We start from the raw sequence: 27,869 nt of genomic DNA, 5'->3' as shown, positions 1-27,869 counted from the left end.
GCATACACAGGAAGCATTTGTATCATTTGGAGATGAAAAACATAATGAAGAGCAGCAATATGAAGAAATGGGAAAATCCTTTAAAAAAAGAAAATCTAACATTCAAATAAACAGTTTTATACAATAATTGGTATGTACAGACACTGAAGTACAAGGGGAATGAGCAACAGCATAAGGTATTCTACCTGAATGAACATAGTGAAGGGCAAGGAGTTCAGTCAACAAAACACAAAAAACCTACTCTGTCTAAAAAATTCCTAGAAGTGAGAACTAGTAAATAAAAATAATTAAATTTATTAAATTTGCATACCTAAACAAATTAATTCATTTTTAAAAAAGCCTCCTCAAGCTCCAACTTGTTATTGTATTGACCACTTGCGCATTATTGTTGCAATAAATCAAAATATATGACTATCTAATTAAATTGTCAAGTATAATTCTGATCAAAAAATGTTTTACATTAAATTGGAAGCAGACATGCAATGCTTTCTGATAACTAACACCGGTAGTGTTTCCTTGTAACAATTTCAAACAGCAGAAACTATCAGCACTCCTAATAATTTTGCATCAACAGAACTAGACATGTTAAGCTGTGTTTGAAGAAACAGATTAATACTCTCTATGCTTTGTTGCCAGAAAATAAACTTTGAAATTCATAATTAATTCACTCAAAACAGAAACTACTATATTTACAAACTTCTCTTTTGCCAACAGGTCACACATTGAAAAGCAGCAGTTTCAGTAGGGCAACCCACCAACATGAGTTAATTCCAAAGTCATCCTTCAGTTTTGTAGAGTTAATGTAGTGCTCTGCCTTATTTCACACTATGTATTTTCACTAGCTAGGAGTCAAAGCAACACAGAATGCTACCTCATACTGAAAATAACCATATCAGGTTTTCACATAACACAAGTTTCTGAGAACATCTGTAGAATTTAATACTTTTATTCAATAAAAATGTCCATTCTATAAAGTTGCAATACCAGAAAATATTAACATGTGTTTAATGTGGAAAGGAAGGAGTTTAGGGATAGATCCAGTAAGGTTCTTAGGTTTCTTGAGTATAGTCATTATCATTCCAACACTTTACAACCAGAACAAAATCTAAGCTGTAAAGGAAAATATTTAAACTGTATGAATGCATGAGGAAAATCAGGTATTTCAGAAAAATGATCCAAAAAACTACATGTTGTTAACACAGCCATGTAGATGCAGGTCACATAAGATGCCTTGTTTTGAACTTAGGTGCCAAAATCAAGGATGCAAGGAGGATGCTTCCATCCACTCGGGATCCAAAGCCCTGCATTTTGTCCTGACATAATGCATCTTAGAGTATTTTTAAAAATAATTGAATAGGGATAAGGTGAAAACTGTTTTTTCATTTCCTGGGAATCTAAGAAAGCTGCTAGACTTATGTAGGGGCTAGCTGACTAGTCACTCAGACTATGCCAGTTCTGAGAAACACATTCAGAGAAAAAAGTATAATTGTGTACAAAATTTTCAGACCCAAAAGGTAAAAGCTTAGGAAGTTTCTTGATCAGTTTTGGACCATGTCTTTATACCACCTATGCACTGATTTTTTTTCTCCAGCTGAAACCAGATGAAAAAGATGGTACATACTAGACTCCACCTTGAGACTTCAACTGGTATGGGATTTCAACCCAAAATTTAGAAACTATAAGAAACCACCTTGGATACAGTGGGCTATGGCAGGAATATCAAAAGTACCTAAGAAATTGTTTAAGAATAAATTTCACAAGATGAAGTATATTGAGACTCTGCTGATACCAAAATAATTGATTCAATCATCTTTCACTTGTTTATTCTTTCATTGAATTTCAATGGCTTTTGTTGCAATTACTATTTATCAAACAAAATATTTCTGTATATAGGAAATTTGTGCCTTTCATTGACACATGAGCTTCAGAGGAAAGACAAGCATGTGATGACCCTGCAGTCACAAGAGATGCAGAGAGCAATGGGCCAGCTCCTCAGTTACAAAGTTTCAGGAAGATGACAGTAACACAAAGCTTACATGGGAGGCGTAACAACACACCTAGCACCAATCCCTACACCCCAGAAGTGGCCAGCACTGTAACAAGTATGTTTAACCATCAAGCTGGAGTTCTTCTAAACCCCAAACAGACTTTGAAGCTGCTACTGATGATTGATTGACCATGGGATATGAAGTGGTAACTAACTTTGGTATTCCTAACTTGAGAACTTAATTCTTTCTAGAACGTGACTGGCTTTGCTTGCCCAGGAGTTGAAACATTCCCATCTCTCTCAAGACAGGTGACATTCCAAAAATTACAGTGACATTCTCGATTGAAAAAGGTATGATTTAACTTCCAATTTCAAAAATATTCCAAGTCCTGGAAATAAGGTTAGAGAAAGAAAGTAAAAATATTTTCTTGCGGAAAGAAATTATACCCAGTAAAAACAGGTCATAAGTGCAACTTGACCAAGGAGCTGTTACTGAGCAAAGCAGATAGTTATTTATAGCAGTAGTAAAAATAGGATAAACATTTGAATCTGCTTGCAGCTGTAAATATTAAGTCATTACCATAGAATCAAAGGCTCTATAACTATGGCAAGCATCTTAAATCAACGTACAAAGCACACAGAACCTGATAATCAGTATAGAGATAATCAGCAATAAACAACTGTGAGCTGTGGACACTGTGAGATGGGCACATGACAAAGATATCTGCAATGCTACCACTTTCTTCTTTTCATGGGAGGGTTTCATTAAAAACTATGATACACATCAAATGAGGGATTTTACAAGGCACACTAAATATAGGTTCCTCTGAGATGAAGTTTTAATTTTATCTGTTTTAAGAGAGAATATTAATACATTTGACTTAAAGTATTCATCCACACAGTATGGCTGTACTGTGCTAATATTATGCTATGCAGTGTACATGTTCAGTAAATACTAATATTAATAAATTGTTATCAAATCCTGCAGCTTTCAGGCACAAAATTACAGAAAATCACAAACCTCCAAATAGGAGGTTCACATCAACAACACTAAAATAAACCTAAAAAAACCCACTGAAAAGTACTAATGAAGCTTTTAATTTAGATGTCTTGCTGCTTGATTGACTTGAGAGAAACTCTTTGTATTAAAATTGTACTAGAAAAGCAATATTAGAATTGCTGTTCATCACAGGCAAAATAATTGGCTTGTTTCAGACACTGATGTTAAGTGATGTTTTCTCCACTTTAACGTCTGTACTTGATTGAGGTGTCAAGCCTTCTCTTAATCAGATATTTAATTTTTAACACTCACTGTGGTTGGGTTTAGAACAACCACTAATTAAAAACAATTATATAATCAAATTTCCAGAAATGCTTAACGTACCAAGATTTCACACAGGGGCACTTTGGTGAGAGTTCAGTTCTTTCATACAAATGTGCTCAGCTTCTATGGTGATTTGAACATCTAAATGCAGAATTTGGATGTCCTCTGAAAAAGTGCTGACAGTAACTGATCAAATAAATTCAATTATTAATATTTGAATACTCTATAAATTAAAAGTATGTTATGCATGTGTTTAGGGATTTTTTTGGCATCAAAATATTATTCTACAGATATGGGAAGAATGAAAATATAGTGAAAGGAACCAGAAAACATTACAGTAGGAACAATTGGTTACTTGCTGCATAGTAACTCAGTTCCTCAAGAGGTGTTTCTAGCTCTACTGCTCTAATGATATGTAAGGACCCATTACACTTGAGACAATTCTTTTTAGCATTAATGTGTACGAAGAACATTCCCACAGAGCAATAAACCACAGCTTGACAAGTTTTCAGTGCTGTCCCTACACCCAGTATGACACAAAAAGCTTGAAAAAAACACAGTTACTATACAGATAACGTTTCTTCTTATTTAAGTACTCATCCATGTATATTTTCTGCTGTCCAGCAAGTCCCCCAAATTAGCCTCCTCTTGACACTGTTGATTGGAATTTATCAGTCCTTTCACAGAGCATTTCCTTCTTAGAAGTGCTCATCACCACATTTGTAACTCATCCCAACTAGGCTTTTCCTTATGTGAGAAGTATTGATCAAGTCTCTGATAGGAATGCAACTGCTTTGCAGCTTTCCGCTATCTGTTAGATGCCTTTGTCACTCTGTAGATATTGGGACTGTGGTAGAACCTGAACTAACATGCTGAGTTCATATTTGCTTAACTTTACTCAAAGAAGAGAATGCTGCTGATAATTACTGATAATCTGAAAATAAAACTTGAATTTAATTACATTTTTACTTTCAAAATGGAGTGATACAGCTTATACTTAAAAATATAAAACTAGTTTTAGGAAAAAAAGGTATTAACTGAGAGAATTTGGATGTTTGAAGAGAAAGACGTTTCTGAGGAAATGATACTACAGAAATTTTTTTGAAGATAGTAAAAGTATTACTAAACTTTGCATTTGATAAATTAAAAATGAAACTAAAAATACAAGGAAAAGCTTGAAGAATGATAATAAAAATTCCTGTGTTAAGAACTGTAGGCATAAAGTTGTAAAAAATATACACTTCATTTGTTTAAAAGCAAGGAAAATGGTTAAAGACCCCTTGACCTAATGGATCAGCAATAAGGACTATTTTAAGATTGCTTGAATCTCACTTCCAATTTTGGCAGAAATTTTCAAGACACATAGACACTAAGTTATTTTTTACTCAAGGAAAAACCCACAAAAGACATGGGGAATGGGTATCAACACATAATAAAAGAAAAAGCTTGTCAATATTTATGTCTATAGTTACCAGGCTTTTGGGACACTACAGACTCCCATTTAGGGCTAGCTGGTGATCTACAATGACATCATTTATTTTAGTAAGGGTAGAAGTCATCCACTCTACATACTAATGCTGTAAGATATATTTCAATAGGCAGTTGATTTCAAGCTGTAACCAAAGTATTTGTGTGCTCTGTATCTGCTTTGAGCAGCAATCATCAACAGAATCCAGGTATAAAAATGCAGTTCACATTATCAGCAAGTAGAGAGGACTTTTTTTTCCTCTGCAGGGAAGGCTGCAACATGACAGTGAAATAACTCTTTTGAACAAAGGACTCCTCACGTATTTTGAGAAGTGAAGCAAAAATGAATAATTGCTGTTCATTCTTCTTCAAAAACAGAATAATTTTTGTAATTTCAGTAAGAATTTCTTTACTGGTTGTTATTATTTTTTTTTAATCTACTTGGCTGTAACTATCCTCTGAATAAATATCTTATTTGCTCCTGAGACAACTTGCTATCTTTTGCCTAATGAGAAAAACTTATCACCATAAATGGTTTTCTTCTCAAGGCTGGAGACTGCATTCTTTTACTTGGAAAAGCTCTTCTCTACAGAGATTTGCAATGCAGTTTATGCAGAATTCACTGCCTTACGTTCTTCCAGGATTCATCTGCTGAAACATATCTCAGATTACAAGTGTTTCATAAAGTGATGTAGTGCAGATGAGATATTGGTGTAGAACTGAATTTTAAACATTAATATCTCACACTTAATATTTAAGTCTCACAACAGTGATAGGTGAGACTTTTTATGATTAAATGGTCTTGACAATACATGTCTCTGTTCATAAAGTCAGACTCAGTAGGTTACTTGTACTTAGTAGGTTACAGCAGGTTCAATATACACTATGAGGAAGTATGTGGGAAGAAAACTAGTTAGAAATTACGGTCCATATTCATTGAACTTCATTAACTGTAATGCCCATTCAACTTTGGTCAATAGAAAGAAAAAACCCCCACAAAACTGCACCCTGCTTTTCATTGAATTGTATTTAGTATTATGATAATTTAAAAGGTGTTCTGTAAAGTGATCTGGAATTTTTCTAAAATCAATATAAAAATACTGTATTGTTTTTATCAATAAGCATGTAACAGCATTCTAAGGGGCTGATGTGCTCCCACACAGAATTGCTGATGACAGACAACTTTATGAGGGCCAAAGCTTATTGTTCAGGACAGCAAAATGAATGCTTTAAATGATTTGAAGGCTATGTACAAGCAATCTAAAAGACAAAACCAGAACTGCTAGTGCCTCTCCTTCTGCTATCCTGTACTAAGATTAAATCCAGCAGAGATGAGATATAATAAAGATTCTGTTCTAGTGGTTTTGATACTGAGATGAAATGAATGTATATTGTATATAAAGAGAGCTATTTTAAAATCTTGTCAAAAATCGCTTTTGCTTACTTGTTGAAATACATTATATGTTATAACCCTTTCTGACAGTAGCTTGTGTAGAATACACATATAACCAGAAAAAAAGACACTGAAGTTTTTCAATCAGTATATCATTATTTTCTTAAAAGCCTTTCCTGTTGACAGGAACAACACTCTTTTATAAGCCTGAAGTTTATTAAGTTTGTCTAAGCAGGATAAGATCCAAGCCACCAGAAGTGATAGCTTTTATGAATAATTTTTCCAAGAGATACTTGAATTTTTTGTAAAAATTAAAGTATGGTATTGGAAATAGACATATTTTAAGCATTTTATCATCAGAAAATTAATTTTGTGGATCAAAAGTACCACAGCAGTGACAAACATCAACTGCATATATATTAAAAATAGATGATGATGCAAGGAACTGTAGCTTATAAAGTTCCCTCTATTTCAGCAAATACAGTCTAACACAATCTTGCTTACAGATGTACATTAAGAAAGATCTTCCATTGATGGATTTCTACCTATCACCAGCTTATCCAAAGACGAAGTCAATTGACCTTAGGGGACCAATACCAGAGCAGCTATATAAAAAGGTGTTGTGGAGCAAGAGAAAATCTCAGCTTCAATCAGGAAAATGGTGAAGCCAGACAGCATATATCTTTCAGTGAACTATAAATAAATACATAATGAGATCAAGGAAGGTCCATGGATTTCATAGAATCAGAGAGTCATAGAATGGTTTGGGTTAGAAGGCACCTTTAAAGGTCATCTAGTCCACTGTTTTGAATAAAAGTAAAGAGAAACCAAAAGAGAATTCTTGCTCTTCTTAAAGGTTTCTGGAGTTTAGTTTGCAGGTCCAATACTTTGAATAAGCATTAATTTTATGGAAAGGATCACTGAGAGTACATGACAGATATTAGCAAACATTCTTGATGTGATACAGTATTTATATGGCAGAAGGAAAAAGAGCAAAGTGAAGTGTCATGTTAAATAAAACCTGAAAATACAAAATGAAAGAACTGGGGTAAGTAAGAAAGAAAGAAAACAAAGAGAGACAAATGGCTTCGTGCAAAGAAGGCATATATTTAAACCAAGATTGTGACGAGTCTGCAAATGAAAAGAAAAACCTTAAACAAGAGAAGGATGTGGATGATAAGACAAGACAAGGATAAATCAAAAGACTTGCAAACATAGTGACAGCAGCACAAAAAAGAAAGGCAATAAATAAATATTTCAAAAGCAAAAGAACATCAAACTTTCCCACCCACACAGCCAGTCTGAATTAAAATGCAACTAAGGTGTAGAATTGTCAGCAGAAATCCAAAACCTAAAAGATCCTAAAGGAACTAAAGGTACATCAAAAACTTAGGTAAGGGAAGTAGACTCATTCACTGAACTGTAAAGACCATAATTTTACAAGTTGTCAAAAGAGGAATTTATGAAATCATAAAATTGTAAATCTAGGTGTTTCACAAGAATCCTGCTGATGTTCAAGCACCTGGTAAAACTTCTGCAAAACTCGATACCTTTTTCCAGGACAATAGAAAGATTTCAGTTTCAAAATGGCACCATACTGGGCACCCTAGACATATATGCATCAACCCCCCTTTTTTCCTCCCATTACTATTAAACTCCAAAGTTGTGTTGCTGCATTTCTAATTTAACTGACCAACGGGAATATGAAAGTCCTTCCCTTTGGGAGGACAGGCAATCTGAAAGCCTTAGTAACTACTAAGCACATACAGAAAGCTAACCAACGTAAGACCGAAAGTACAGTAAGTAGGAACAAGGGACTTCTGAGGATCACCCCCTCTCTGGTTCCAATACTTCACACCACTCTGGCTACGTATCCTTCCTGTCTTCTGACTGTAGTAAAGCAAACAGGGGAGTGGGAATATAAAAATGCCCTAAGTTTTCCTAAATAGCTTTCTAATTAAGGTAATAATCTGAAAACGGAGCCTATTACTGTTTGAAGATAAATGATTTAAGGAAGATAGAAAATTTAGTGGTCTTGCATCCACAGTGTTCAGTCTCTGGTAAAATTGCTGAAACCTTAGAGTAGAGCAAACCCTTTGAGCAGAGGTTAACAAAAATCTGAATGTTTTTACAGAAAAGATAAAAATTATTTCTTTGAGATGGAGTAAGTTTTACTGTGGAATATCTGCAAGGTTAGATTGTTCCAACATGAACAAGGACAACTTGTGCTTAAAAATGTCTGCTTTCTAAATATTCTAATAAGAGACCTACAATGAACCAATAAACATGCTAACAATATGACTTGCCCTGTTTGTACTGCAAAGTCTGTATAATATTATGTTAGTTAAAAAAGGGGCTTCTTGATAAAATGTACATGCTGTTTAATAAAAAAAAATCTGTTATCCCATTTTCCCAGCAACCACAAGACCTATAGCAAGGGAATAGCAACATAGCAGGGTCAAAAACTAAGCAGAGCCTAGGAGATAACCATGAAATATCTGGAAATACAGGGATGACTACGCAGACAACACAGAAATGCATCTGAGCTCAGACTGGTAACAGTTTTTAAGACAGGACTGTGCAAACTCAAGTAATTAGGTAGCTCACTAAATGTTTGGATTTAACAATACTTGGCTGCACCCCACCTTGCAATATCCAGGATGGCCTATTTTACCTCCTTGTTTTCCTCTATGCCCAGGCCTAGCTGTGTTCCTCTGACTCTTGTTTCCTCTATACCCTTCCTTAGCCTGCCAGCAGCATGTACTATACCCGGTGTAAAAGCTGCACGTATGCTGACAGGTGGCTGCATGGCAGGAACATGTTTTGACCGACCAGCTGATCACTGTCTTACAGCTGCTGCATAGACCAGGCAGCATATACTGCTCCACCTGTGCTGAGTAAGGTACACAAATCACTGTATATGTACAATTTAGCTAGACCTGAGCTGAGGGAACCAGAAACTAATACAAACTACTCTGAGTGGGTTAAAAATCTCAGTAGAGCAGTAGGGTAACGGAGTACACACTGAGCCGTGCAGCCTACTCTCTGCTGGTATCAGTAGCCATCAGTACTGGTTTAAAGAAGGCATGGCTGCATCCTAAATATATTCTCTGTTGTAGTCAGCAAAAGCATATGATTCTCTGATTTTATTGTTTTCGGCTATGATTACAGTATTATCTTTTCTCTTAGAAGAGGAGAAGAAATACTCTTTCACATAACAACTTTTATCTCAAATACTCATTAAACTCCCAATTCCAATACTTCTTAGTAAAACAGATTATCTGTTAAGATATCTCCTGTCCTGTCTCAAATGTTCAGGTTTCAGACCTTTGGAAGTGTTATTATTCCACCATAAAGTTTTAAAGGGTATATCAAACCCAAATGTCTGTCAAAAAAAATCAAACACCTCCTCACATTTAATGGAAAAACACTTTTGTGCAATTGTTGCTTTTTACAAAAGCAACAAGGAAATTCACGCATTGATTTTTTCCCTCTGTTGGTAATTTTTGTGGTTAAATATGCATTACCCATAAAACTTATTTTATGTCTGTTGGAAAAATACACACTTAGGTTCTACTTACTTGTCACTAGAAAACCATTATAAAATTCATAATAATAAATTATAAATAAAAAAGATTTCTACTGAACGTAGAAGAGTAAATTCAGACAGTAATACCTGAAACAACACCAATTCCGTCATCACAGTCATAATCAGAGACTTCACTGTCGCTGATTCTTTTGGACCCTGCCAAAAAAAAAAAATTTAAAAAAATCAGAAATGTATCATTTATCTTCCTGTAAGTTATAACTATCCTCAGCCAATAATACATAAATAAATGTAAGGATTTCATACTAGACAATGAAGCATTAATATAAGCACATAAGGGAAATTATTAATGTTACATTATTGCAATTGTATTAGTGTACCAACTATTATCAGCTAAATGTTTAACGTAATATACAATGAAATGCTGAAATACAGCTCTACATTGCTTTTATGAAATATACTTTTTATCTACATGTATTCATTCCGTATAGAACCTGGCATCACACTGTTCATCTTCCAAGTTTTCATATACAAGGCACCATGCCTCCCCAAAGTCTTTGAATACCAGGCAAATTAATAATAGCAATAATATTAAATGGATTCTTTAGGGTATTAGTAATCATTATCAGGAGAACAGGCAGCTTCACACATATAGTGTGTCCTGAAAAACAAAATCTCTCTGTGACACTTTAGAGGCAGCAAACTATTAAATGCTCTGTAAGAGTACACCTGTCAAAATAGCTAGAGCTTAGTTGGCAAAAGCAGATTCCGCATCCACAATTAGAGCCAAAATGTAGGTCACGTAGGACAAATATATATGTCAGTTTGTGTTTAGCTTAATTTTACTTCTGTCTTCTGTGGCATCTTTTAAGCAGCATTTGATTGCTGACATCAGGATTAAGCACTGGCATGTGAATAATTATTCATTTACTTGTTTTAAATGTGAAAGTCCCTGTTCTTCAGCAAGATGGTTTGTCTGTTCTAATTCTCTGGCCATCTAAAAATAAGTAACTAGAAGGTAGAAGCTTTAATCTAATTGTCACCAAACCTTCAATCATGTGCAAGATTTTTTTTATTCCTACCACAGGATGATTTATTCTGAAAAACACACACACAAAAATACCAGTAAAAGCTGGGAGTAAATGTAAAGAAGCCCAGGACAAAGCAGGATTAATGTTCTATCTGAGCGACTGGCACAGAAGGATCCCTACCCTCCTTTCCCAACAGAAAACTGGGAGAACAAGTGCTAAGAGGATTTTTGACAAAAATAAAATTTTTTTCAGTCTAAAGAAATTTTGGAAATTATTTAAATCATAAGAACTGCTGTTGTTTGTCAGACTGTCTAACATCTGTCTACCCACCACAGAATAGTGGAAGGTCCTCCTTTAGTGGAAAGAGTGTGCTTACAAGATCTGTATGGAAAAAGTTTTCTGTGTTGCACCCTTTTAGCTTTCAGCAGGCAGGGGCCCTGGCAACTGAGACTTCTCCTAAGCCATCCTGTTTACTGTAAGTCATTAATCAACCCATTCTCCACAAATTCACATAATTTCTTTTTGAGTCACAGTATTCCCTTGGCCTCTATAAGATGCTATGTCAGTAAGTTCTGCAGTTTAATTTTGCATTGTGTGAAATAGACTTCCCTCTGTTTTATTTCTATTATGTTATTTCAGACAGTGGCCTCCAAGCTTTTGTATTCTGAGAAACATGAATCAGCATTCTGCATTCTCCCACAGACATCTCTTTTTCTGAGCTGAAATATCATTGGTTATTTCCTTTACATATGCAAACTATTCTGTATTTCTGATTGTTCCTGCTGTATTTGTATGTTTTCTAGTTCTTCTGTGCCTTTTATGAGAAGTCAGAACTGATTGCAGCAATCAAGATGTGGGTGTATGAATTGATAAACTAGACTGCAGACTATTTCCTCTGGGATAAAAATTGGTCTGTTAAAAATTATTCAACTAGAACGTGGTATAAGTGTGATATGTGTTAATTCTTAGAAAACACAATCTAGCCTGCTATTACATTATGCAATTCCAGTAGAGCAATGTTAATTATTGGTATTTAATTGCAGTAAAGGTTGGGGGTTTCCTCACAAATAGGAAATTAAAATTAGTACAAGGAAAGCCATGCTTTGGTTTCCTACACCCTGCAATTCTTACCTGGTAGAATTATTAGTTCAATTTATTATAAAAGTTTAGAAATAGCCATGCTACAATGGGGAAGGGGAAAGGTGTCTTTGAACTCAAGAAATAACAAGAAGTAAAGTCTTTCTCTAAAACAAGAAATAGCAAGCAAGTGATCATAATTAGCAGTTGAGAAAACCTAGAAGATGAGGGCAGGAGTGAAGGAAAAGTTTTCAGCCTCCTAATGGACTCTGAGGATCAGGATTTCCAAAAGCAATTAAGTCTGACAAGGACAATATTCAATCTGATTATTTTCTTATAGTATCACAGAGGCCCAGTGAAAATCTCTCTTGCTCCCCAAAGAAAGAGCATCCATTCCACCTGTGATGCTGTTCCTGCTGCTATTTGCAGCAGAGCCTTCTACTCGTGTGGTGATATACATGCCAGTGGGCAAGAAGGATTAGTCTCCATTCTCCTTAGCCACTAATTCAAACCCAGGTCATTAAATAAGGACAATATCTAAGCAAGAGAGCCCTACTAGTCTGGCTGGGATTTGACTGGGATCTAAAAGGCAGAAGCCCCCGAAGGGAGTGCAGAGCAGTGCAATTCTGGCCTCTGGCAACCCTGGTACTGATCTGGCAGCAGGACTCTGGCTGCTGTGCAGAGATGCCAATAACATCGCTCAGGCTCTATCAGAGAGAGAGGGTTGTGGAATGGGAAGATGAGGGCAACCGAACAGTTTGCTGATGCTCATCACATGGATGCTGGGAAAGTTTTGTATCATGAAAGACATAAGAGGGCTGACTCAACTATGATTTAAATGAATGTCATTTACTCATCATCTAATTCATCCTTATGAATGAATTTAATTAATTACAACTGAGGCTGCTTTTTATTTATGTTTATATTTACAACTAAGTACATCTGCTTTAATGTATTTTTAGAATATTATATTCTCTATTCTGGAGAAGAGATTTGCATCTTTGAGGATTAAAATAGCCAGCTGTTGTCACAATGGGCTCTAGACTTCCCAGCTGCATAGCTAAAATTATATGTTGTAGTAGTCACAGGATACATCTGGCAGAGAAGAGAGACTAAGAAGCTTCAACGGACCACGGGTATAAAAGACAGGGGTCTCTCTCTCTCTCTCTCTGTCCCCTCAAACAACATCGACCTTTTCCAGAATCTCCTAATACCTCAACTCCAAATCAACTTCCAGGATCTAGAGATGCTTTTCTCTTTTTATATACAGACCTCTGTCTTCATTCCCATCCAAGCTGCAGGGAAGAGCTGGGGCATGGGGAAAGTGAACGGGTCAGGATTGAGACCTGCCCTAAGGGTGAGTGTAGGGAAAGAGTAGCATCAAGGGAAGAATCAGTTTTCAGGGCTTTCTCCAACTGCCTTTGCTACTGCGAAGAGGAAAGTTTCTCCCTTAAATACAAAAACTTTATCTGTAAGACGAGATATGAAGCTTGTTCAGATCAGAACATCTATTCTCTCCTCCAGTAGAGGCTACCTTAAGCCAACTCTAACAGACTTAAACCAACTGAAAAATAATCATGTTTAAGTAATGTTTCACATTTACTTATAAATGTAAATTTAAATGCTGGTTAAGAAGTCAGAAGAAATTAAGAAGTCAGAATTAATTACTTGGTTTTATCTTTGGAAATCAATGTTTTCAGGAAGGACAGAGGAAAGAAAGCATGTCAAATATGTATTGTCAAGAAGTACTGCATGGAATATGTAACTTCTGCAAAGGAATCAGATTATATTTATTTAAAATGTCTCCCATTAACTTCAGAAATGGAACAAACTAGAAAGTGCACAGGTCAAAATCCTTTATTGAACTGAGTATTTGAAATACCAGTGTAATTGCTGGCAGCTTGGTTTAATATTTCTTATAATTTTTGCAAGAGTATTTCATCTGCTATATATTAATTTTAGATGGTAATTTTCTTTTTAACCTATTGACAATGTAAAGTTGAAGATTTAGGCTTCATTCCCACCTTAGCCACATCTTGTCAAAATACCACTTCATTATTTACCACTAAGCAATTTGAACCACTGATCATGAAACAGAGAAAGGACAATTCATAGTTCATCTGGGAAATGTGACAATGAAGCCTCTCACAAATTATTCCAAATGAATATTGCTAATGAAACTGTTATTTAGTCTTTTAAAGAATATCTTACAGTGTTTGACAAATATGTTATAAAATATGGTACTTATTTCAAAAGCAAGATGATTAAATGTATTCTAACATAAATTCAAAATTCAGTACAAAGTTTAAGCATGTAACACCCAGGACACCGGGTGCATCAAATAAACACATTGGTGCCAATGGTTTGCATTTAATTAACTTTTTCTTTGATGGATTTTAAACATAAGGAATGGCATTAATTAAGTCTCACTGCCATTGCACCGGAACATAGCTTATTAATGAAACATTCTTAGGGATATTATTACCATTTTGTCTGATAACTGGGTGGTAACAGATGGTAAATATGGACTTTTGAATGCCTTCCACCAGGATTAATGGTTATTACAGTTACAGACTGAAGACAAAATACACCCCATGCTGTATGATTAGCTAGTGTAAGCCACATTAAAAAAAGCCTTAATTCAGCATAACCCCAACCCCAGTAAAATCAAAAGATATATTCTTATTCACTTTAGCAGGTTTTGGTTTAATAGCCTTAAACTATCAATAAAACTGTTTTCCAGGGACAGCTTACCTTGGGGAAAGAGGAGAACCTCCCCATCAGAATTTGATAACCCTCAGCATCCTCCTTTCCTCCCACACCTACCTACTCCTTCCCTGCTGCTGCTGCACAAGCTACCATCCCACACAGCATGACAACTCTGCAAGAGCATGTACACACTAGAACTGGAAGTTTACAGCACTTGCGCTGTACCTTTCATTGCAGGGTTGGGGAAAAACACCACCACCTAAAAACCATTAGGCCCATTATTTTCAATTTCCATTTAAAAAGTACTTTGTATTTAAATTTTTACTACTTTACTGTTTTTCCTATTTACATTTTTACTTTCTGTTAGGCAGAAGAAGAATTTAAAATACAGTAGTGTCTTAGTTTAAAAACCTTCCCTTTTTTCATCTTGATGGCTAGGAATAATGTGAAGAAAGAACTGAGGTGTTTAATTCCATTTTATGAATCAAATACTTATTTTTTTGTTAACTTTTCATGGGCTGCAGTGCTGGTGGCCATGGAAAGCTTTAACAACTTCTGAGTAAAAATAATAAGGAAATCATTGAAGAAATTTTTAGAGAACCTTCTTTGGATGTCCCATGCTTGTCAGTGTTTAAGAAGCATTTGGACAATGCATTTAATAACATGCTTTAACTTTTGGTCAGACCTGAATTGGTCAGGCAGTTGGACTAGATGATCATTGTAGGTCCCTTCCAACCGAAATATTCTATTCTATTCTATTCTATTCTATTCTATTCTATTCTATTCTATTCTATTTCAACAGAATCACATTTCTCTCCATAACAACATTCTAAATAACCAGAACTCTTCCCAATGAATGAAACAATATGCAATCATAAATATTTTCTTGCAAAGCAACCAAAATCTGTGGAGAGTTCTTGAAGTTATTCTGAATACTACATGACAACCAAAGTTGGCACAGAGCTGTGCTCCACTCTATTATTAATATACAGGGGAAACAATGCAAGATATAATACCTTTTGTGCTCCATGTATTGCCCATTGATATTTCTGATAAAGGCCTCAAAAGAAGACCAACACGAGGTTCAAAACTCTACTAAAGCCTATATGGCCCACCAATATAGTTATCAGAATGGATTCGGACAGGGGATAGAATGAGAAATAAAATTTAATCAGCTTAAATACAGAAGGAAGCGCCAGATTTATGGCTCAGAAATTCTCTGTTTTTCTTGTTGAGAAAAAAAAAAGGAAAAAGAAAGTAGACCGAGCTCCTGAGCTGGGGATTCTGCCCCTTACAATGCAGGAAGCTTTTACAGGGTTTTGTGGACTCCTTGGGGGAGCAAGGGGTAGTGAAGCATGCTTATGAGCTTCTTCCCTGAAGCTCACAGAAGGCTTTCACAAACACTTAAAGTAACTTAGCAATGCCTGTAATTGTTCTGTGTTCAAAGCTGACATATAAGCAACCCTAAAATCAGTCTCACAACAACTGTCTTAAGAATTTGCTCTCTCATATTCATCCAGTCTGTGCCTGAGGGTTCTTAGTGTGAGCTAATTTCTCATGCAGTCCTGCTGTCTCCATGTCAATCTGTCACTTTAACCTCCTGCACAAAATAGTGTTTTTTTATGGTTTTGACCAATTCAATCTATATTGACAGAGGGGTATAAATACGAAATTTAATTAAGTTCCTACAGATCTTTGAAAATGGTTGCTGGATAGAAGAGAGAGAGACAAATCAGAACCTCTTAAAGAAAAAGAAACGTTATCAAGCTAAAATTTGTGGCTAATCCACATGTGCACAAGTCCACAGTCATCACAGCAAATATGGTCTCTTCCCATATGAAGATATCATAAAACATGGGAAGAATGTAGAATTATTTTAGGACAGAATGGAATAGAAGAAACACGGGAGACTAAAGGTAGATATAATGGAAACTGGATTTTATTAGTACTACTCTCAAGAAACACCCTGTGGGGTTTTTGTTTCTCTCCACCATGGTATTGGATCTATTTTCTTAACAATGTGTTTCATTTTTTAAACATAACTAAAAGATAATTAGATGAACCAATTCTCAAAGAGATTCCCATAATTAAAACTGCAGGAACTGCAAAAAGTCCCACATGAAATGCACTACAAAATTCAAGCTGTAAATTATTAATTTATTTATATTTAATTAAGGCAAAGTTCTCAGATATAGCAACTGGATTTGTAACTGGGGATTTAAATCAATATGAAACTGTAAAAATACGTGTCAGTATAAATACTGATTTTGCCAGTACTTCACTTACCCCATGTCTGTATTCTAAAAATACTTACACTAGTTCTCAAATAGCTGTAGTACAACAGTGTTCCTTTTAATATAGCTTAAGCAAAATAGCATTTTCCTAGTATAGTTAATACAGCTCACTACAGTTTACCTACCAAAGCTCTACCTAAAATAAAGACAAGCAAAGCAAGTATAGTGTTACAATACTGCTCCAATATCAATACTGAGATGTTAAGAATAGAGAAAGAAAGCCAACAAAAGACCTATGACTGAAAAGCAGACAAGAAAAGCCAAAGAACATTTAAGCAATTTAGCATCTGCACAATAGGTAGCAAAAGCACACGAATAAAATATCAAATTAAATTTTGCATGTATATGGAAGCAATAAGCATTTCTGGCATGCTGAAAATTTACCTGAATTATATGAATATAAGCCTTTATCTGGAAAACAAATATTGAAATGAAGTAGTGTCAGGGAAAAATACATGAATCAATACATGTAACAGGGATGGTTAGAACCTTAAACTTTGTTATAATTGCTGCTGGAGACTGAAGAATTTGATATTGTAGGCCACATTCATTCAAAACTATAAAGCTTAAGCAGCTAGGAGAAATTAAACCACAAAAATGCCAATCACTTCTGGATCAACATTTATACACAGTAGTCATGGAGGACTAGTAGAGCTATTACAGTAATTTTCAGTTCTGAAATACAACTGCACACCTTACTATAAGCAAGTGTTTAAGATTTTAAGGGCAAAATGTATGTTCAGCTAGGCATACAATATGAGCTGCTACCCTTAAAGTTACTGCACACTGCTGTTGGCAGCTCAGCAGGAAGTTATTAGCAGAACTTTCCTGAGATGTAGCTATGAGTCCTACTTTAAATTTAACAGACTCAGAAGTGATGTTCCAGTCAATCTTCTGTCTCCAGTTAGGTCTTGATTAGGCAAATATGTACATACATTAATACCTTATCTACATTATCATTGTTAACAGTGAATTTAAGAGTCCTGATGTGAGCACAATGACTAAATAGTTACAATATCTGATTTATTGTTTGCGTTCCTTAAGTTCCTGGCTGTTTTATGTATTTTAGCTTTCCATAGAGCCATACCAGTTTTTCTAGACTTGACAATATAATAGTATGCAAATATCTGGACAATTATGGAAATGTGAATTGTTACTTTGCATTTGTAGATTTTGTAAATGTGACTTCCATTAGGTAATATGAAGAAGCCAGGAAGTCAGAATAACATGAATAGTATCTTGCCATTAGCAAGACGTTATGAATGTTTTTATTCCTTACAGTTGAACAGCTCACAGACACCATCTTAAATACTAAAGAGTGACAGTCCATGAGTAAATGATGCACCTCAGATGACAAGATATGACAGCTAGAGGAAAAATGAAAATTTTAATTTCTTGCCAACTGGTGCTGTTAAGAATTCACTGGATGACTAGGTACCTTCTGGCAAGTCACACTTTTTCTGACATCCAGGTACTAACAACTATTTTAATATGTAGACCATATCACTAAATCATCTACTACTTACAATTTCTAACTCTCTATATTTTCAAATTGGGTTTCTTGACAAACATAATTAATTTTTATGGCCCAGCTCCAGAATTCCATTAGGTTATTAAGTGAATTACAGGGGGGGGGGCATTCAGCATCATTTACTAACTTTTAGATGGGAGCTTTACTGCATAACTTCTCTAATATTTGTATTCCATGGTACTAATCTCTTCCAGTTACGAATTTCATGAAAAACTGAAGCTTCTTTGGCTACAAAATTATGAAAAATGGAGTATGGAGAAGTTTTCTAGTTTATGCCAGCAACATCAGAAAGTCACCAAAGGTTCAAGAGTGCCATCAAAAAAAAAAAAATTTAAAAAATCAATTAACACAGTCTAGAAATTATTTATATAATTAAAAACAATAGACTTTCTGATTTTAACTTCTGGAAAGATCTGTAAAAGGGTAGAGCTTCTTGAAGGCCACAAGAATATAAAAAAACTGAGATTATAATGGGAGTGAGGACTAAGGAAGCCATGTTTGTTTCTGTATGGTTACAATACAGAAAGGAAAAAGTCAGAATAGTATTAAGCCCATCTGAAAACTTCATCAGAACCATCACACTGTTATATGATAGTTTATTATGCTTCAAGAATTAGAAAAAAAAAATACACTCTACCTTTAGCCAGAAAAAGAAGCTACTGTACGGACTTGTATCTTTTAGAATCTTTTTAAAGGTCACTTGACTTGCTGTTTATTGACTGCCTAGCAAGGTTACTTTACCCTATCCACTGAGTTATTTCAACAAAGAGCATTGCTTTTCTGTCATCATTACATGACAGAAGAGTAGTTTAATAACATGATTCCATCAAGTAACCAGAGCAACAATGTTACAAATAATCAAATTCCCTTAAACTGCTTCAGAACAGGATTTTAAGTATTTTTGTAGTTTAATTACAATTTAATAACATTTATTTTAAAATTTTCAAACAACACAAAATTAATATATTAAATATTTCTTTTACTAGGGAAAAGAAAAATATTTTGAATAGTTTAAGGCCTTTTCAGACACCCCTGTATCATGTTAAATACCTTTTAATTAAAGTATTTAATAAACAATAGATGTACGATAAATAGAATAAATAAATCATAGGTGTATAATAGATACAATACTGGTATATATATCCATATTCTATGAACAAAACATCAATGCATGCAAACAAAGATAACATGCCCAAGGCCTGTGCTCCATAAAAGAAAGAGAAAAATTAAGGAAGAAGCATGAAAGAGAAAAATTAGTGTTATTCTTGCCCTCTAAGGTAAAATTCTTATAATACATTCATCATTCATAGTCTGTGTCACTGACCATAAAATGCTCCATATTATAATTTGAAAAAAAGTCACTGATGCATGTTCCCATTAAGTACAATTTGTTTTCCTACTAGTGAACAGCTTTATTGTAATTCCCTCAAGTAAGATTTGGTGACACTGATTTAAAATTATCACACTGACTTACCATATTCACAACAAACTAAAAGGAAATTGGTGAGACAGCAGGATCCTGATTCTGCAGTAAAATGAGGCTCCACAGAGTTCCAAGGAAGTCAATAGCTTTCATTAGAAGACTGAGGTTTGAAATGCAGAGGCTCAGATTTCAGAGGGTAAAGTTTCAGGTACATTGTAATTAATTATTATTAAACTTTAATGATTTTGGTACTACCAAGTGTATCTCTTAACATTCTGCAATATAGACTTGAAATTTTTAAAGTTTAAATAATGGAAGAGAGGGCTTGAATTAACAGTTATAACATTCAACTCATCTTTGATTTGATGGTACAGCCACAGAACTTTCAAAAAAAACCCCTCAGCACCCAGCAATGACAAGTCCATCTAAAAATATTTTTCAAAAACTAATAAGCAGTGGGGTCCTTTATTTGTGAATTCAGTCTATCAGTTTGTTTTTTCTAGTCAGATGTAATAATTTTTACCATGTTAAAGTCTCAGCGTTGCCTCAGAAAATATAGTCTGACTCAGGAAAATGTAGAAAGCCGACAAAAGAAGATGACAAAAACTTTTCATGTGATTCAAAACACTTTGCTTATGCATTATAGAATTTTTTATTCCCATCTGAATGAATACATAAAATTCAAAAAGGGGATGTTATATATAGTTTTTTGCACACTATATGCAGATTTTTTGTTGAACATAAAGATACTCCATTTGTGTCCCCACAGTTTAAATACGCATACTGTAATTTCTCTCCCTCCAGACTTTTTTTATATACTTTAAGAATCATGAAACTCAGTGAATGAAGTCATTGATGACTTTAATTCTAAAAGTGATGAAAGTCAAATTCCCTTTCAAAGAAAGCTACTTCACAGTCTATTTATTTACAATTATTTTGATTCTGACTGATTTTTCTGGTGTTCAGTTCTTGAAAAAATACAATTTGATCTACCATTTTGGACTTCTACATGTTGATTTCCAGACACTGTCATTTCTAAAATCTCCTAGATCTTGTTTTCAGCAGAGTTTCTCTCACATAGATTTACTAATTTTCCCTTACTGAGGATGCTCAAAATATTAAACTTACTTTTCTTTTTCAAACCATATTGTGCATTTTCACAGCAATTAGAAGCTCTCCTTCCACTGCTGTACATACCTATGCTGTAACTAGAGACCTGAAAATGTCTGGTTTTACTGTTAAATTCACATTTCTTCCCTTGTTTGGGCATTTAGCTTTTATCTACACTGTGGACCCACTCTCTGTGGTCTGCTGATCAATAATTCAGACAGCTTGGTTTTAAAGCTGAAAAATCTGACTTAGAAAACCAGTGTCAGTTACTTTTTAATCCTAAGTAATGGGGAAATTCTTAAAATACTTGAAGTAAAACCCAGTCTGCTTCTAAAACAAATTCAGAGTCAATATAAAACTAGAAACAATTGCCGTTCTTCAAAATACACAATAACCCAGTATTCTTTATCAACTAAACAGTACCAGCTCAAACTGCACAAATGCACACATTACATGGACATAACCATAAAAGACTGAATAAGAATGCCTCAGTTCCAGTTTGATGTCTGTTATCTCTGTATTCTGGGCTACATGGAGAGAAGTAATTTTTGATTTGTAATCCCATGGTATAGACCCTGCTTGATTTCTGTATCAGTTCTGAATAAATAGTAATACTAACAATAACTTCTATCCCATTGATCCTAACAACTATGAACACACCATTCAAATCACATTCAATTTTCAATGTAATCTGTAGTAAACCTCTTACCTAATGTGAGATGGAACAATAATACTGTGGCCTAACCAACAACAGGAATTCCCAAATCTTTTTTTAAAATTATCTTTATTTTTCTGTTTACAATCTCTTTTCAGAGACAATATAAAAAGAACTTCAGTTTGTCTCCAATTCTAGTTAATGCTGTCTGGAATTCTTAATGTATGGCTGATTTTATGTCAAATGTTAGAGAAAATGAAGCCATTTTAAAAATTCACTTCAAAAGTTCAGCACAATAAATAAAATAGACCTACTCATTACCTCACAATTCACATAAGAAAAAGCTTAAAATATACTTCTTGGATAAAAACCAGTCAGTTTATGAAAATCTGAAATATAATTAGCTGAAACACCTAGTAAGTCATAATCCTATGTTCTATATTAGTTCCAGTTTCTAAGTAGATGTCTTTCAAAAAATTGTAAGTAAAAAACATGGTAATGATCCTTTATCACTAGGAAGTTAATGGATTGTATGGATCAGAGGACTGGACAAGAGAAGGTGGACAGCTGGTTTAGATCAGTCTGTACCAAAACATAACGCCCACTCAAAGATATTGAGAGATAAATACATGTAGAAACTAAGCTACTGCCTCTGAAAGCAGGTTCCTAAAAAAATGGCATATGGGGTTCTGTGGCAAGCTCGCACTTTGCTACTGGCTATCTGTAAATATAGGAGTTCAGTCTTCAGGGCTGAGTGTCTGCTCTTCTTCAGGAATGTTACAATTCAGTGATATTAAAAAGAGAATAGAGGTAAATGGTAAGTGTAGGTGGTTCTTTTAAACTACCGTTGGAAAATAACATTTAAGTATTGTCTTCAAATATATATATTTATAGCTACTTGGCAATCATGAAGATAAGAAAGCTTAGATGTGTAGATGTGTATTTATACAAACAACAAACCACCTTGTAATTCAAAATATCTCTCTTGTTATTTCTCACACTAACAATTTTGGGGGGCATGCAATAAAGTACTTCATATTGTACTCACTAATTCTATATATAGGGGCATCACAGAAATGAACAAAAGGTGGGAGGACTGAACTGCTCAGATTTTGCAGCCCCAGAAATTGAAATCAGCCTACTGTGCAACAGCACAGTAAGTGTTCTAAGATGTGCTTTGAAAAACATAGACAAACTTGCAAGACACGCCTTCTCTTCATACTGGAGATTTTTTTCACATTGTCATAATGTGCCACTGGAGAAAGAGCTTCAGACACAAGAAACTAAGATGTTAAGTTTAACTTAATATTCTTTTGAAACCTCCAAAAAAAAAGTAAAAGAACCAGACTTCTATATGGTGTTAACATATTATAAATATTTTACTTAGTGAAGACAAAGTCATAAGATGTGCTGTCTGCCCTTCACCAGTCCCCTTGTGATGACATTTAGGTTGGGAAGGGCTTTTTGGAGGCCATCTGGTGTAACGCCTGTTTCAGGCTTGGCCAACTTACATTGCATTGCTTATGGCCTTGTCCAACTGAGTTCTGGATATCTCCAATAGGATATTCCAGCACCTCTCTGGACACCAAGAAATACTTTTATTTCCATTTCAGAGGTGTGACACCGATTAAAAAAAAAAAAGTATTTTTTAATTGCTAAATGGATTCTGCTACCATTGCAGAACTCTGACCAGATGCTGAATTTCCATTTGGATGCCTTTTCAGTCCCCCAAAAGGAGGGATTTTAATTCCGAGACCTTGTTCGTTACATTTACAACTATCTGTTTAAACTGAAAGTCATTTATGACTCACAAGGATTCAAGAAGTAGATATATTCCCAGGACACTAGAGAAAATCCTGCTTTATGGGATTCTGATCTCAGTACGAATGCAAATACCATAATTTATTGTAGGAGTATGTGAATTCTCCAGCAATCACAGTGAATATCTGACACTGCTTATTTGGCTGAAGTTTTTAGAACCTCAAGCTGTCAAAATACAGCTCTGGGAAGGGTCAGGCTAAATCATCTTCATTGAAAAGCAGGACTTCTACACCAAATCTTTGTGTTTCACCAAACCAGAAATTTTGATAAGTCTTTCCCTCCACATTTGCAGGCAGGTATATAAGATTGCTCAGTTAAGCACATTATTAGTATTAGTATTAGTGTTAGCATTTGTTAGTGTTAGTGTTAGTATTAAAAAAAACTTATTGACTTTCAAATTTTGATTCAGTATCATTGAACAGATCTTTAGTCAAGTATTACTACAGTCTTTTCCAAAATAAAGCAGTTACTGTTTTAGTCATTCTTTATGGCAGTCATTTACTACACAGACAGGAATTACTATAAACAAACAGGGTTTGTTTGCAGGACTGAATATTTCCTGAAAAACAGAATTTCACTAACTTCACATACAAGCAGATACTGAAATGTGCAGCTGGTCTATAAAAGTAATTTTACATGGAAAATTTAACTTCCTAAAATGTGTTACAAGATGGCAGAAAAGATAAAAGAAAAATAATTTAAAAACTTTACTGAAACAAGTCATGGTACTTGAGAAGACAGAAGAGGACTGAATTGAAACAGAACTTATCTGTTCACTATCATTTCTTTCCTCCTTTTCTGGATAAGTATAATCTTACAGCTTGAAAGGTATGCACTGTAACTCTCTGTTAATATATCTATCTCAGAACATTATGATATGGAGCATTTTAACCCTTCTCACCATCCAGTGCACAGACACAAAAACTGTCAACTACTTGAAATACTTATATATAAGGGATTAGGTAATAGAGAATCCACATGGAACATATGAAATATCCAAGCTTGTTTGCGTGGCTACACACGCATATGTTTCTGTGAGCTTGCGTGTAACATATGCACACACACACTCACATACAATGACTCAAAAAACCCCAAAGAATTATTAGAAATAGTTTTTGAGATATTTATTTTTTTTACATCAGCATCAACTGATATTTTATAATGTTAATAGCTTTAAATCACTGACAGTACTGAACAGTTAAACTAGAGAAACAATGAAGTATTAAGGAAACAGATTTTCACCCTTTACTGTATTATGTATCTGGTTTTATTAGCATATTGTATATACTCTGTTTTCAAAACATCTACTGATAACATCAAACTACTGTGGATCAAGTATACCAAACTCTACAAAATAGAATATTAAGAGAAATTCTACCTGTGAATGTAACCACGTAAAATAGTATCAAAACAAGGCAACAGGCTATGGTATTAATTTAGCTACATATGATGTTATACACATGTCACCTTAGTTTTAAGAAGTATGAGCTAAAGAGAGAAGTCCTGCACATTCACTTTTGGTTAAGCAATGAAACGATAAACATAATATAGAAGATGGGACTTCAAGATAAAAAAAGCATATTGCAAAAGACCAAGATAATTTGTTCAAGCTCAGGATCTGAACTAGGTAGTCTCATTAAGAAAAAACTGGTGTGTTGCACAGTGTTCAGTATTACCATTTGTAGCACATCAGACTCTCATCAGTAATCATAAATGACCTAATTCATAACAGCTACAAATGCACACACAAATTCTGCCAGCTTCCCATCTACAAGAATTTAATATACTTTACACATTAATTCAAATGAACTATACACAGTGTGTAAAACTAACAACCTACTTTGTAACCTTCGTGTGGGAGACTCGCCATGGAGTTGTCTGCGTGGCAAATATGGTGAAGGATGGGGAAGTGGCAATGAAGAGACATCATGCGTTTGAAGTTTGTACCAGTGAGGTTCATCATCTAGTAATGCCGTCTCTAACTCAATAAGAATCTAAAAAAGAAAAAAATGGTTAAAAGTAGGAAAGCATTACATAACAGATTATTTTAAAATAGGTATGTTCATAAATTTTATTCTATTATTCTCTTATTGTTAAGGACTTTGTCTGAAGTTTTATAAAAATCTTGCATTTAATATGAAAGGAGTTCCTGTGCCTTTCACAACAATAAATATACCAAAAATCTTTCACAAAACCTTTATTACCTTATGAGAACCTTTACAGCATTCAAATATCTTGTAGCATGTTAGTCAGCAACATGCCAACATTTTGGTAAAATACAACTATGGATCATATGGATTTTAACAAACAATTCTAGACGAAATTGAGAAACTATGTGCATACTGTTAATAAAACAACAAACAGAAAGAATTTCATATCAGTACTATGTGATAAGTGCAAGATCACTTTTTTACTACTAGTCAAAATAAGGACAAATACAACAATTTAAAACAGTTTTGCTTTGCTATATTTAATCATTTTTTCAAAAATACTGTATGTAGACATGAATATGTAAGCAACTGTATTTCTATAGTAACTACCAATAATTGTATACCTCTCCTAAAAATTCACTTTCTTCCTCTCGAACTCGTGCTTGGTCCCAAAGAGTAATTTCTAACATTCGTTCTCTAAACTCTCTCCGATGAACTGGAGAATAAATGAATGTCTGATTCCATTTAGGTTCCAATGTTTTCTTTACTGTTTTTGTTCTTCTTTTATTTTTATCACTGAAAAAAACAATTAAATATTAAAAATGTTCAAAAGACCATTATACTGTAATAAGTATATCATGGAAAGTAGGAAATCTTAAATCAGCAGTACATTTTGTAGTATTATGGGCACTATAGCCTATGTCAGGATTAGTCCTTTATGATAAAACAAAGTTCAGCACATATATTGAGGAAAATTCATAACTTCGTATTAAAAACTAAAGTTAGGTGATTTCCGGTTCATGTGCCAATTCCAATTTTAATAAGTGCCCTGAAAAAACAGAAATGTTTTAATACATTCGTTTTGGAAACAGGATTTTATAAAGCGAAATATACTTCTGTAAACGGGATTTCCATGAGGCACAGTCTGACAGTAGAACACGTATGAGGACAACATTAGGCATAGCAAAAATCTGCATTTCAGATAAACAAGCCAGCTGGTTCACCGAAGCTTCCAGTCCTACAGCGGCTGACTCTTAAACTGGAGAGCAGGAGGGAGCAGCTGGCCCACACGAAGGAATGGTCAGGGAGCTGCGGGCAGCGCGGGGCCTTCTCTGCAGGGTTTTCCTGACTAAGGGCTCCACAGCTGGGAAACCAGAAGCTCTGAGAATGAGTTACATGCCTTTTTCCAGCAACACTGGAAGAAACAGTGTTCTCAAAACAGCTCCCCAAATCCTTTTGGGTCACCCCAAGGAACTGCCCAGGTTGAAGGTGGATCTCCACTACAAGGTTGGCCTTACGTTTCAGAGCCCTGTGAGGTCTCCGTGCAAGGCTACCTCTGGCTCCAGGGTGGTGTTGAAAGCAATGTGTTTTGCAGAATATTTCTGCTTGAAAGAATTAGTATTTTCTGATGGAAACAAGTGTCGCTGGAAAACGCCCACGCTCCTTCTATTGAGAATACTGACGAGAGTTCTCATAACAATGCTTAATTTTAAACCTGCTGATTGCTACATAATGCAGCTGTGGTACTAATTTATGTGGATTTTTTAATATGGCAATGCAGATACTGTCTGTTTGCTAATACTTGCAACTGTAATAGAGTTATTGTATTTCCAAACTGTTACTTAGAAGCTGGATCAAAATATTAACTAAGAAATAATATTTTTAGACACATTGTTAAAACAAATAATGTAATTATTTCTATTACACTAAAGATTTGTTTGCCCTTGAGAAGTGAAATAAGTTACTTTGGACAAGCTTTTCCAGTGAAATTTGTTTAATGAAAGAGAGTTTAGTAGCTTCATCTAATTAAACGCTTGACTTATTTAAGTGTATTTTACCTCTAGCACCTTTCCCTCTACTACACAAGACACTTATTGTTGCTTACTTAGCTTTTACCTCTAAGGAAAGGAAAATGAATTTGCACGTCAGAAAAAAAACACAATTCAATAAGACAAATTGCTGATTCTTACATAAGTGACAGAAAACACATATAATAATTAAAGAAAAAGTTCTGAATACTTCACATAAATGGAAAACACCAGTATAGCATAATAAAATTGTATGTTATGTAACTTTTTGTATCTGCATTCTTGAAAGTATTTAATTAAATATTTTCCTTCTATGTATTTTTAGTTATTACAGCTTACATTGTGAAGCATTCTGAACACAGACATTTTTGGCAGCTTTATCCTGAAAAAGCAGATAAGATAATTTAAGCAGACCTGATTCTCAGTTTAGTGCAGCTTCAGCATCTCCAAACACACTAAAGCAATTTGAATAAACTAAGAATCTAGTCCAACAGTTCAAATATTGGTGAGTCGAAGAAAATCCATCCAAATATTTTTGTCAT

General features: G+C 34.6%; 1 protein-coding gene across 50 annotated transcripts in view; it reads right to left on the bottom strand.

Moving 5' to 3' along the window:
• The window catches only part of RIMS2 (regulating synaptic membrane exocytosis 2), a 493,527-nt gene that overhangs the window by 177,645 nt on the left and 288,013 nt on the right, over positions 1 to 27,869 (bottom strand). For 34 of the 50 annotated variants that reach the window (XM_052787016.1, XM_052787021.1, XM_052787004.1 and 31 more), the window contains 4 exons: positions 25,924 to 26,095; positions 25,210 to 25,363; positions 17,214 to 17,240; positions 9,848 to 9,916 (listed from right to left, as the gene is read on the bottom strand). In XM_052787016.1, coding sequence (XP_052642976.1) covers positions 9,848 to 9,916; positions 17,214 to 17,240; positions 25,210 to 25,363; positions 25,924 to 26,095 — 422 coding nt within the window. The remainder of the gene's footprint in view (positions 1 to 9,847; positions 9,917 to 17,213; positions 17,241 to 25,209; positions 25,364 to 25,923; positions 26,096 to 27,869) is intronic. The other 16 variants (XM_052787011.1, XM_052787019.1, XM_052787031.1 and 13 more) reach the window with 1 other exon arrangement.

The sequence above is a fragment of the Harpia harpyja genome, chromosome 5 (assembly GCF_026419915.1).
Source record: "Harpia harpyja isolate bHarHar1 chromosome 5, bHarHar1 primary haplotype, whole genome shotgun sequence".
NCBI classification, from domain to species: Eukaryota; Metazoa; Chordata; class Aves; order Accipitriformes; family Accipitridae; genus Harpia; species Harpia harpyja.
The sequence above is the reverse complement of the archived record's forward strand: the minus strand, read 5'-3'. Positions and strand labels throughout refer to the sequence as shown.